Source organism: Cibotium barometz, chromosome 60, assembly GCF_041138505.1.
Source record: "Cibotium barometz isolate CiBa-2024 chromosome 60, ASM4113850v1, whole genome shotgun sequence".
Lineage (NCBI taxonomy): Eukaryota > Viridiplantae > Streptophyta > Polypodiopsida > Cyatheales > Cibotiaceae > Cibotium > Cibotium barometz.
The window spans coordinates 35,829,233-35,842,934 of NC_141105.1; the positions used below are offsets into that span (position 1 = coordinate 35,829,233).

Sequence of the window (13,702 nt, forward strand, 5' to 3'; positions counted from 1 at the left end):
ACAGATTATCTACTTATTCATTTTTCTAATTTTTGCAGAAATTAAACAGAGGATTAAGAGAACCCTTATTTAAATATAATCATTCTATATGCATCTATTTATGCATAAAATCTAATTCTGATGAAAGTCACACTTTTATCATCATAAAAATCATTTATGATGAAAATCACTCTTTTAATATGAAAGGATTTCTTTTATGCATCCATTTATGCATAAAAATCATTTATGATGAAAATCACACTTTTAATATAAAAATATCTTTTATGCATATGTTTATGCATACAAATCATTTATAATAAAATCACTCTTTTAATATAAAAGAATTTCTTTTATGCATCCATTTATGCATAAAAATCATTTATGATGAAAATCACACTTTTAATATAAAAAAATATCTTTTATGCATACAAATCATTTATGATAAAAATCACTCTTTTAATATAAAAGAATTTCTTTTATGCATGCATTTATGCATAAAAATCATTTATGATGAAAATCACACTTTTAATATAAAAAAATATCTTTTATGCATATGTTTATGCATACAAATCATTTATGATAAAAATCACTCTTTTAATATAAAAGAATTTCTTTTATGCATCCATTTATGCATAAAAATCATTTATGATGAAAATCACACTTTTAATATAAAAAATATCTTTTATGCATATGTTTATGCATACAAATCATTTATGATAAAAATCACTCTTTTAATATAAAAGAATTTCTTTTATGCATCCATTTATGCATAAAAATCATTTATGATGAAAATCACACTTTTAATATAAAAAATATCTTTTATGCATATGTTTATGCATACAAATCATTTATGATGAAAATCACTCTTTTAATATAAAAGAATTTCTTTTATGCATCCATTTATGCATAAAAAGCATTTATGATGAAAATCACACTTTTAATATAAAAAAATATCTTTTATGCATATGTTTATGCATACAAAGAGACTGCTAAAGCAAACCTAGTGGAGAAGGAATGGCATCGGCAAACTTCATGGAGGCTCCTAAGGAAGTGGAGTCGGATCATCTTTTCTGAGAGAGAGAGAGAGAGAGAGAAACCCCACAACCCAATGTAACCTGCCCCAACAGAGTAAAACCACCTCTGAGCCACCGATGATGTAGGAACACCATATTGGGAAATTTGGGAATTTCCTAAGTCCCACTTTGAGAAATAGACCTATTTTTTGTGCATTTTGTATAGAAATATTTGTATTTTTATAGCCAAACCTAAAAGTTTACCTTATCTATGAGAATAAAGCAAATTAAATGTTGAAAAAATAACTAGAAAACTATAGAGTATGTGTGTTTTCCTAAGGAATTTCTTCTTTACTTCACTTTATATTAATACATGATGCTTGGACATCAATGCATTCTCTCTCTCTCTCTCTCTCTCTCTCTCTCTCTCCAACCCTTGACCTTTGACTACATATGCATAGTCGCCATACAATATAATAGTATGGTTATAATTCTGGTTAGCTCTTTCTAGTAAGTTGGAAAGAATATGTATGTGTGGTTAATAGTCTCGAAAAGAAAATCCCAAAAAATATTACTTAGAATTATTTGAGATCAAAGCACACTATATTCTTTTTGTCTATATTTGTGCTGAATGTTTCTAAGTTGGAAAAAGGATATCTACGTTACCCTTGAAAATAAAAATCAAAACAACAATAATGAGACTAATTTGAGATTTAATATATCTAGTATACTTTGCATTCATACTGCAGTCATTTAATATCAAAGCACAGTTGGTATATTTTTTCATCAAAGCCCGTTCTCTCCATCAAAATATAGTTAGAATATCACTCTTCCACGATGATCTTGTTTACAAAACAATCAAGCCTTCTATGAAATCACAACCCAAAAACCTTGAGCTAGTCTCCAATTATAAACACCAAGGTATAAGTTAGAGACATGAATGTATTGTTGCCTTGTCACATCATTTTTGCAGAAGGTAAAATTCTAAAGTTTTTTAATGAAGTGTCTAGCTACATGACCACAAGATACTTCATAAAAGTATATTTTTGACCATGTGGCCAAAGATCACAAAAGACAATATTATAGGACTATTGAATTAAGAAGCAACAATGCATATAGTTGCAATGAACATTTTAGAATATATTTCCATACACACATGCTACAACACTTCCCACATTAATATGCATACAAGACATATGTGTAGATCATACTTAGAAAAACATATTTTAAGAGGAAAAATATTCGACCATGTGGCCAAATATCAATAGACACCAACTTGATACCTTTGATAATATGTCATACCAATATTTCAATCAAAGCAGTGCAATTGCAATTGGCAAAAGCATTGTAGCTATATGATACAAAAAAAATTCTTCCTATATATTTGACCATGTGGTAAAACATCAAAAGATCCAACACTTTAGACAAATATTTGGATCAAAGTAATGCAATTGGAATTGATTCAAGCATTCTAGCTACCATACAAGAAATTTCTTCTTCCAATATAACTTCAACAATATACTTGAAAATAAAATTCAAAACAACAATACCGAGACTAATTTGAGATTTAAACTTTTCTAGTATATTTTGCATTCATGCACGCATTCATTTAATATCAAAGCACAATTAGTATACCTTTTCATAAAAACACATTTTCTCCATCAAATTACATTTAGAATATCATTCTTCATTGAGGAGCTTGTATATAATACAATGAATTCTTCAATGAAATCACAATCCGGAAATCTTGAGCTAGTCTCTCTGATGTTGAACGCATTTATAAACACCAAGGTACAAGTTGTAGAAAAGAGTGTATTATTTTTGTGTCACATCATTTTCGTGGAAAGTACAATTTTTGAAGGTTTTTTATGAAGTGTCTAGCTACACGACCATTTATGTAGTCATCCTTATATCCTAGCTGATGAGCAAGTTGCATTGCTTCCATATCCTTTAGAGTAGAAACCAAAGGAATCTGCTTTAACCTCGATACTTGTGAGACACCCAATGGATGGGTTGGATGAATTGAGACTCTTGATGATGATCCTTGTACAATTGATGATCTCTTCAAGCAATAAGTGATTGAAGATTGTTTCATATATATTCCATCTCCACGATTGATGTTCTTGGGTTGTACTGATGATGAAGATGACATAGCATTATCATCTCCTTTAAGCCATGTGTCAATCACAACCTTGAATTGTGTGTACAACTCATGTCCATATTGAACTGGCTCAAGTCCATATCGATCAAATTTTTGCACGTGCATCATGGGATCCACTTAAGCGAGTCAAGTAGGTTAGAAGTTCCTCAATCAAGATTGAGTCTCCTTGGTTAACATCAAATGTCTCTGGATAGATGCAGTTCTCAAGAGGGTTAGGACACCCCTTGTAGGGACTATCATCTATCAAAATAGTATTGCTATGTTCACAAACATTGCCATATTCGTTCCACACATACTGAAGGGGCTTGAACATTGCTTCCACCCCCATCTTGTCTGGCCGATAGATGATCTTGAGTGGATGTGTATGGCATTTCTCCTGTCCCCAAATCATGAAAAAAGGATATCTCCTTTTTGCATAGCTCTCCAAGCAACTGATTATTGCGATGACATTTTTGTGTGAAGCTGTAGACCAAACTCCCACTTGGAATCTTGCAAATGTAGCTTCAAGAAACTCAATGCATCCTGGTCGAAGAACAACCCATTGCTTGCCCACTCGAAAACTTTGGAACCTCTTTGATGTGGAAAAACAACGTTGTAAAAGAAGACCATTGAGATCAAGTATCACACATAGTTTGGTAGCACTTTTCGCCAAGGCCACATCACTCACTTTGCTTGCTCTGCTCAAATCTGCCAAATATGCAAATAGACTATTCTTAGTCAAATTTGAATCATTCTATCATACAACACAAAGGTTAAGAACAAAATAGACATCTAGTCTCTTACAAGATTTTTTTTTCATTTTAGAGCTAGTAAGCTAAGATAAAAACATTATATATAGTTCAATAGGGCTAAGTTTATTGTACTATTCCATATATACATTGTATAAGACATTAAATTTAATATGCAAATAGTATGCATGGATGGTAGATACTTCATCAAAATATATTTTTGACCATCTGGCAAAAAAATCTCAAAAAGTAATATTATATGACTATTGAATTAAGATACAACAATGTATATAGTTGCAATGAACATTTTAGAATATTTTTCCATACATGCTACAATATTCCACATTGATGTGCATGTAGGACATGCATGTTGAGCATACTTAGAAAAACATATTTCAAGAAAAAAAATATTAGATCATGTGGCCTAATATCAATAGACACCACATTGACACCTTTGATAATACAAGTCATACCAATGTTTCAATCAAAGCACTGCAATTGAAATTGAAAAACTCAATGTAGTTGTATGACACAAAACATTTTCTTCTAATATATTTGACCACATGGCAAAATATTGAAGGACACAAAACTTTAGAGAAAACCAATACCAACATTTAGATCAAAGTAATGTAATAGCAATTGATTGAAGCATTCTAGCTATACCATACAAGAAAATATTTCTTCCAACATTATCATGTACTTCATACTTGTATTTTAATACAGAAGCACAAACTTTTTGCAACCAATTTTAGGTACAATATGATGAAAATATTTCCAGAAATAAGGACTCTTAAACAATAAACACAAAACTGAGAGAAATAGGCTTGTAAGGCTTGCTTTAGATAGCACCACAAAATGAGAAAATATGTAGGAAATGTTATGTCATGAAATCATCCTCCAAAACACAAGTTCAACCTTACACCATAGTGTTCTCATTGACAAAAGTTAGAGATAGAGAGGTTCAAACACCTGAAGTAGCCTTCAACCTCTCTTTCATAATAATATTTGCTATGTCTTGGCTTGATTCATCCACACCCTCCGGCGGTAGGTCAAGAGCTAGAGCACCAATGGGAGGAACCTCTTGAGCACTTGTAGGTGGGTTGGCGCTCTCATGGGCTCTCCAACATGCCGCTTCAATCTCTCTTTGCTCTTGACTATTGCACACCACTGCAATAGTCTTCATGTGATGTTCCAATGCGAGCGTTAATGCAACACCACATGAGAATATATCACATACAACCTCATGTGCATCATTGAATGCCTTGATTGTAGCCTTGATGACCTTCTTTTTCTTTCTAAATATGGCCTTTGCAATAGTTTGTTCTTCTTCAAGCTCTCCATCCTTTCCTTCTTTGTCAATGGCTTCAATGGATTCATTATCCAAAATGCATGGCTTGTTGGAATTTCCAACATATCGATCTAGATTGATGAAGCTTTTCTCCATGGTCACAAGTGTCAACACAACAAATGAATCCATGGCCCCAAAAGCAAGACTCTTGGCCATTGGTAGGAAGTCAACACTTCCAACTTGCATATGGTACTTGCATGAAAGATTCTCAAGGGCCTCCTCCATAGCTGCCATTTCTTTGCGGTTGAGAAATGACAACAAAATGAATTGTTTAGGCTCACATGTCATTTTTAACAATGTGAAGACCACCTTTCCAAACATGATAGAATCCCATGTCATGCCCCCAACTCCATGTGCCGCTTCTAGGACAACCACACCAATGGTAATAGGATCTTTATACACATTGTATATAAGATCGAATGCCTCAAGGTTGCACCCCACAATATATACTTGCCAAGGTAAGCTAGTAGAAGAATGAAGAGGATCTTGCTTCTTCACAATAAGAAAGTTCACAATGTCTTTTGCACCATTTGGCAATGGTCCTGCATCAGCCCCACGTGTGAGCTTTTTTGACACCCAATCACGGCAAACACCTAAAATCTTTGTGTATACATCGTTGGTGATGTCGTATTCAGCAACAAGATCTTCCCAACTCTTCATCATACTATTGCTAGCATGAGTTGAGGCATTGAAGAGAGAAACTAGCTCCTCATGGAGCACCCTATCTTGCTTGATTTGCTTTGCCCTTGTCTCCATGTCAACAACATCCTCTTTGTCCCATTTGTTTCTAAGAAAGACGATGTGTCCATCATTAACTTCCTTTTGTAATGTGAGGATGTCCCCATCCTTTAGACCCATAAGGCAACGAAAAGTTGCGGGAGAAGGCTGCCTTCCCTTCTTTGTGGTGGTATCCTCTTGAGATGAAAGCTCCCCCTTTGAGTATCTCTTCATGATGGTAATCCAACCATCAAATATCTCTTGTGTGCTCACTATCATATGACAATCACGTGATGCACACTTTTCTCCAATGTATTCTAGAAATCTCTATCAAAAATAAAAATATGAAATGAGAAAGAAAACACCAAATGCATCTTGAATAAGACAAGCTAAGGTTGTACATCATTACCTCCCATGGTACTCGTTGAGGACTACCCTTTGGAAGCCCTTGTTGAGGTTTTGGTGGAGACCCAAATGCTATCCATTGATCCCTTACTTGTTGAAGTTGCTCAAGATAAGGACCATTCTTCATAACATTGTGGGATTCCATATTTGTCATCCTAGAAAGCTCAATGCACATTTCAGCAGGACAGTCCACCAAGATTCTTGCATTCCTTGTGGCATATAGATGTTTGGTTGCTAGGCATCGATGAGTGCTACTTAGGATATAGATCTTTGCCGCATGGATTGAGTGAAGACCTGATATGATCCAATAGGAGTAAGAATGTAGCTTATCCACTTCCACCTCGTCACGATGCATGGGTCGCTTCACATCACTCTCCTCCAAAAAGGGCATGAGGTATGCTACTGTTGCTGGATTCATGGGATTCTTTACAAAAGATGATGTCAACTTTTGCACATAATCCCAACAAAGTGTTCTATAGGCATATAAAGGTGGTGCCTCATAGCATCTACCAACATCAATAGGAAACTGTGTGGTTGAGCCAAATGGAAAGTATTTTTCAAACATGTGAAATCCTGAACCATCCTTTTTACCCTTCTTCTTAACCATGTCTGGAAAGTCAAAGGTTCTTTCAACACCCTTGACTTCAAGTGACACCAAAGGTGTTGCTTGGATTACTTGTGCCTTTGAAGATTGGTTTGTGTTGTCTAGAGGAGTGTTAGGAGGTACACTCACACCAAGAGCCTGTGAGTTTGAAGCTATTGATTGTGCTTGTGCATCTTGAATCTTTGTCCTCTTCTTTGGTCGAACACCATGTTTTGTAGGAAAAAGAAGTTCACTATGCTTGATAGACTCAAATGTAGCTATTATGTCCTGTGTGCCTGATATCTCCTCTGGGAGGCTCCAACCCATTGCTCTCAAAGAGTATACTTCATCCTCTTTTATATGTGTAGATTGAAAAGATAAGGGATCCAGGTTGTATTCAATGTTCTTTCCCTTGATCTTTACTATAATACACGGGATCCCTTCCTTCCCAGCACATCCATCCATCAACCCCTCAATGATCCCAACTTGATCATATGTTGAATCCTCAAGCTTTGAAGCATATAAAAGGACATTGTTTGCCCTTTTTCCTTCTTTGTCATAAACATCCATAAACCAAGGCCACACAAAATCCCCACTAACTCCATCAATGATTTGATTCTCCTTCCTTGCCGAAGTAGATTTCTTTGCCATTGAATAAACCTACATAAGTACAAAAAATAAGATATATTAGAAACAAATCTCAAGTTTTGACCACATGGCCAAAGCTTTACTCAATAGTGTTATGATTACCATATGCATGCATAGGATTTGACCAATGTATGTCCAAATATCACCATAGAAAGGGTTTAAGTTACAATTTAACCATATGGCAAGATATTGCATTGAATAAACCTACATAAGTACAAAAAATAAGATATATTAGAAACAAATCTCAAGTTTTGACCACATGGCCAAAGCTTTACTCAATAGTCTTATGATTACCATATGCATGCATAGGATTTGACCAATGTATGTCCAAATATCACCACAGAAAGGGTTTAAGCTAGAATTTAACCATATGGCAAGATATTGCATTGAATAAACCTACATAAGTACAAAAAATAAGATATATTAGAAACAAATCTCAAGTTTTGACCACATGGCCAAAGCTTTACTCAATAGTGTTATGATTACCATATGCATGCATAGGATTTGACCAATGTATGTCCAAATATCATCATAGAAACGGTTTAAGTTAGAATTTAACCATATGGCAAGATATTGCATTGAATAAACCTACATAAGTACAAAAAATAAGATATATTAGAAACAAATCTCAAGTTTTGACCACATGGCCAAAGCTTTACTCAATAGTGTTATGATTACCATATGCATGCATAGGATTTGACCAATGTATGTCCACATATCACCATAGAAAGGGTTTAAGTTAGAATTTAACCATATGGCAAGATATTGCATTGAATAAACCTACATAAGTACAAAAAATAAGATATATTAGAAACAAATCTCAAGTTTTGACCACATGGCCAAAGCTTTACTCAGTAGTGTTATGATTACCATATGTATGCATAGGATTTGACCAATGTATGTCCAAATATCATCATAGAAAGGGTTTAAGTTAGAATTTAACCATATGGCAAGATATTGCATTGAATAAACCTACATAAGTACAAAAAATAAGATATATTAGAAACAAATCTCAAGTTTTGACCACATGGCCAAAGCTTTACTCAGTAGTGTTATGATTACCATATGCATGCATAGGATTTGACCAATGTATGTCCAAATATCACCACAGAAAGGGTTTAAGCTAGAATTTAACCATATGGCAAGATATTGCATTGAATAAACCTACATAAGTACAAAAAATAAGATATATTAGAAACAAATCTCAAGTTTTGACCACATGGCCAAAGCTTTACTCAATAGTGTTATGATTACCATATGCATGCATAGGATTTGACCAATGTATGTCCAAATATCATCATAGAAAGGTTTTAAGTAAGAATTTAACCATATGGCAAGATATTGCATTGAATAAACCTACATAAGTACAAAAAATAAGATATATTAGAAACAAATCTCAAGTTTTGACCACATGGCCAAAGCTTTACTCAGTAGTGTTATGATTACCATATGCATGCATAGGATTTGACCAATGTATGTCCAAATATCATCATAGAAAGGGTTTAAGTTAGAATTTAACCATATGGCAAGATATTGCATTGAATAAACCTACATAAGTACAAAAAATAAGATATATTAGAAACAAATCTCAAGTTTTGACCACATGGCCAAAGCTTTACTCAATAGTGTTATGATTACCATATGCATGCATAGGATTTGACCAATGTATGTCCAAATATCATCATAGAAAGGGTTTAAGTTAGAATTTAACCATATGGAAATATATTGCATTGAATAAACCTACATAAGTACAAAAAATAAGATATATTAGAAACAAATCTCAAGTTTTGACCACATGGCCAAAGCTTTACTCAGTAGTGTTATGATTACCATATGCATGCATAGGATTTGACCAATGTATGTCCAAATATCATCATAGAAAGGGTTTAAGTTAGAATTTAACCATATGGCAAGATATTGCATTGAATAAACCTACATAAGTACAAAAAATAAGATATATTAGAAACAAATCTCAAGTTTTGACCACATGGCCAAAGCTTTACTCAATAGTGTTATGATTACCATATGCATGCATAGGATTTGACCAATGTATGTCCAAATATCACCATAGAAAGGGTTTAAGTTAGAATTTAACCATATGGCAAGATATTGCATTGAATAAACCTACATAAGTACAAAAAATAAGATATATTAGAAACAAATCTCAAGTTTTGACCACATGGCCAAAGCTTTACTCAATAGTGTTATGATTACCATATGCATGCATAGGATTTGACCAATGTATGTCCAAATATCATCATAGAAAGGGTTTAAGTTAGAATTTAACCATATGGCAAGATATTGCTTTGAATAAACCTACATAAGTACAAAAAATAAGATATATTAGAAACAAATCTCAAGTTTTGACCACATGGCCAAAGCTTTACTCAGTAGTGTTATGATTACCATATGCATGCATAGGATTTGACCAATGTATGTCCAAATATCACCATAGAAAGGGTTTAAGTTAGAATTTAACCATATGGCAAGATATTGCATTGAATAAACCTACATAAGTACAAAAAATAAGATATATTAGAAACAAATCTCAAGTTTTGACCACATGGCCAAAGCTTTACTCAGTAGTGTTATGATTACCATATGCATGCATAGGATTTGACCAATGTATGTCCAAAATCATCATAGAAAGGGTTTAAGTCAGAATTTAATCATATGGCAAGATATTGCATTGAATAAACCTACATAAGTACAAAAAATAAGATATATTAGAAACAAATCTCAAGTTTTGACCACATGGCAAAGCTTTACTCAATAGTGTTATGATTACCATATGCATGCATAGGATTTGACCAATGTATGTCCAAATATCACCATAGAAAGGGTTTAAGTTAGCATTTAACCATATGGCAAGATATTGCATTGAATAAACCTACATAAGTATAAAAAATAAGATATATTAGAAACAAATCTCAAGTTTTGACCACATGGCCAAAGCTTTACTCAGTAGTGTTATGATTACCATATGCATGCATAGGATTTGACCAATGTATGTCCAAATATCATCATAGAAAGGGTTTAAGTTAGAATTTAACCATATGGCAAGATATTGCATTGAATAAACCTACATAAGTACAAAAAATAAGATATATTAGAAACAAATCTCAAGTTTTGACCACATGGCCAAAGCTTTACTCAATAGTGTTATGATTACCATATGCATGCATAGGATTTGACCAATGTATGTCCAAATATTATCATAGAAAGGGTTTAAGTTAGAATTTAACCATATGGCAAGATATTGCATTGAATAAACCTACATAAGTACGAAAAATAAGATATATTAGAAACAAATCTCAAGTTTTGACCACATGGCCAAAGCTTTACTCAATAGTGTTATGATTACCATATGCATGCATAGGATTTGACCAATGTATGTCCAAACATCATCATAGAAAGGGTTTAAGTTAGAATCTAACCATATGGCAAGATATTGCATTGAATAAACCTACATAAGTACAAAAAATAAGATATATTAGAAACAAATCTCAAGTTTTGACCACATGGCAAAAGCTTTACTCAATAGTGTTATGATTACCATATGCATGCATAGGATTTGACCAATGTATGTCCAAATATCATCATAGAAAGGGTTTAAGTTAGAATTTAACCATATGGCAAGATATTGCATAGAAATATTAGGTTTTGACCACATGGCCAAAACTTTATTCAATAGTGTTATGATTATAATATGCATGCATAGGATTTGACCATATGGCAAAAACTTTTCTCTTTCTAGTTTTACTCTGAGAAGGAATCTCTACCTAGCCTTGAGGCTTTTCCATATACAAGTGATCTTGATCCATATACAATTTCAGAACACATAAAGAACCATCTTTGTAAGCTAGGTGCTCATAGTTTTTAGCTATAATTTCATGCAACAATCAAACACAGGTGAGCATGGATTTTATCCATACTCTCATGCCACAATGAAAGGTTTATTTGTAATGCCAATTTTCATGTAGACATGGTCATAGGTTCATCATGGACCTATTATAGTGGAAGTGGCCAATTGATAATTCATATTCATGGGCTTTTGAAGAGATGTCTTCTATAGAATTTTGACCATGTGGAAAAAACTTTGCTTTGTTTAGTTTTACTCTTAGAAGGCACCTCTACTTGGCCAACTTCCTTGAGGCCTTTCAATATACAAGTGATCTTGTAATTAAGATGATTGAAAAAGAATTTCAGAACAGAAAAAGAACTATCTTAGTAACCTAGGTGTCCATGTATTTTAACCATGATTCCATGCAACAATCAAACATAGGTGCTCATGGATTTTAGCCATACTATTATGCAACATTGAAAGAATACATGATTTTCTTACTTTTTTTTCATAATTTCAAATTTTGTTTGACATGAAATAGAGAGACAATGTGCTACATGTAACAATTGAGATACACAGATTTGACCACAAGGCAAAAGCCTATGTGTCCAAAATGTTGAATGTAATAATTATAAGGTAGAATTTGACCATATGAACAACTCTTGTGACAATGGAGAGCACTAATGTTAGAGATCACTAATGGATATACAGAAGTGAGCATGGATTTTATCCATACTCTCATGCCACAATGTTTGGTTTTTTTGTAATACCAAATTTCATGTAGACATCGTCATAGATTCATCGTGGGTATATTGTCAGGAAAGTGGCCATTTGATAATTTATATTCTATGTGTAGCATGGGTTTTTGAAGGAGATGTCTTCTATAGAATTTGACCATATGGGAAAAACTTTGCTATGTTTGGTTTTACTCTTAGAAGACAACTCTACTTGGCCAACTTCCTTAAATCCTTTCAATGTACAAGTGATCTTGGATATAAGATGATTAAAAAAAATTAGAACACAAAAAGAACCATCTTAATAACGTAGGTGTCCATGGATTTTAACCATAATTCCATGTAACAATCAAACATAGGTGCCCATGGATTTTAGCCATATTATTATGTGACATTGAAAGTATGCATGATTTTCTTACTTTCATCCGATTTTAGTCTGATATGCAATAGAGACACAACATGTTACGTCTAATAGTTGAGGTACAAAGATTTGACCACAAGGCAATATCCTATGGCTATTTCAGAAAGAAGCTTTCATATTGACCATGGCTTTTGGCCACACAGTCACTTTTGTTTGAAGCATCATATAACCAGAAGTATATTTTTGTTACCTCTTTTGTAAGCACAAGTATATGTGTGTCTTGAAAAAGTCATTTCATGTGAAATGCATACATATACAGAGAATTATTCTACAATGTCCAATTAGTCTCTATTGTGCTACATGGATAGATCACTATTTTCTGCATAGCGAGTGATTACACATGTGCAAGTAGTATATAGAAGTACGCTTATACAAGCAAGGTCAACGCAGCATACAAGAAGAACCAGCAAGACAGAAGCATTCTCAAGGGACAAGGTCGTATCTTTGCCATAACAAGAGTGTTGAAGAACTGATCAAGGTTAGTTTCATACTTGTTTTCTTATTTTTGCATTGTTTGTTTTTTCAAGTAGGCTCTTAATCAAGAAACATTCTCGATTTTAAGAAAACTGGGTGTGAAGTTAACCATATTTTTATTTTAATGTCATGAATGTACTATATGATCTCATTTATCTTACTAGGCTAATTATGATTAAGAAAGATTAATTATGTAATTAAGTATTATGAACCAAAAAATAAAGAAAACAAAGAACGTGCATGAGGCAAAGAGCCTACCTTTAAATGGCTATGGTTACGATGCTTGCTGGCAAAGTTCTGAGATGCGTCAATATTGTGAATGACTGTTGTTGCGAAGCTTGCTAGAAAAGTCGCTTCTGATTAGCATCTGATTAGCGTGTAAAGACAGAAACAAGAAGATGAAAAGAAGTAGATATGCAGATGAAACATACATGAAGGGTCAAAATCTTGCTTACGCACAACTAAATCTTTTGATTAGAGAGCTTAGGTGAGGCGTAATGCAGAGAAAACATCATAGAGAGAGCAAGAACAAAAACCAGGGTCGAAAGTGCGAGCAAGAAGAAGAGTACGTTTTTAGGAGAAGAGGGAAATCGTAGAGAGAGAAGATAGAAAGAGAGGTCCAAATTCAAATTCTCAGAAAAGGTTCA

At 33.5% G+C, this 13,702-nt stretch overlaps 1 protein-coding gene across 1 annotated transcript; it reads right to left on the reverse strand.

Annotated features, from left to right (window-relative positions):
* Positions 1-3,812: 3,812 nt before the first annotated feature.
* Positions 3,813-6,225, reverse strand: LOC147605292 (uncharacterized). Its single transcript, XM_086794308.1, has 2 exons — positions 5,423-6,225; positions 3,813-3,840 (listed from the first exon to the last, which is right to left on the reverse strand). Exons 1-2 carry the CDS (start codon positions 6,223-6,225, stop codon positions 3,813-3,815), a joined length of 831 nt encoding a protein of 276 aa, XP_086650434.1.
* Between the last annotated feature and the right edge of the window lie 7,477 nt (positions 6,226-13,702).

Excerpts from the sequence above, each read along its gene's own strand:
- LOC147605292 (XM_086794308.1), bottom strand. The coding sequence starts at position 6,225 with ATGATAGTGAGCACACAAGAGATATTTGATGGTTGGATTACCATCATG. Across the intron at positions 3,841-5,422 it reads CTTGAGAATCTTTCATGCAA|ATTTGAGCAGAGCAAGCAAA; the intron begins GTACCATATGCA and ends CATATTTGGCAG.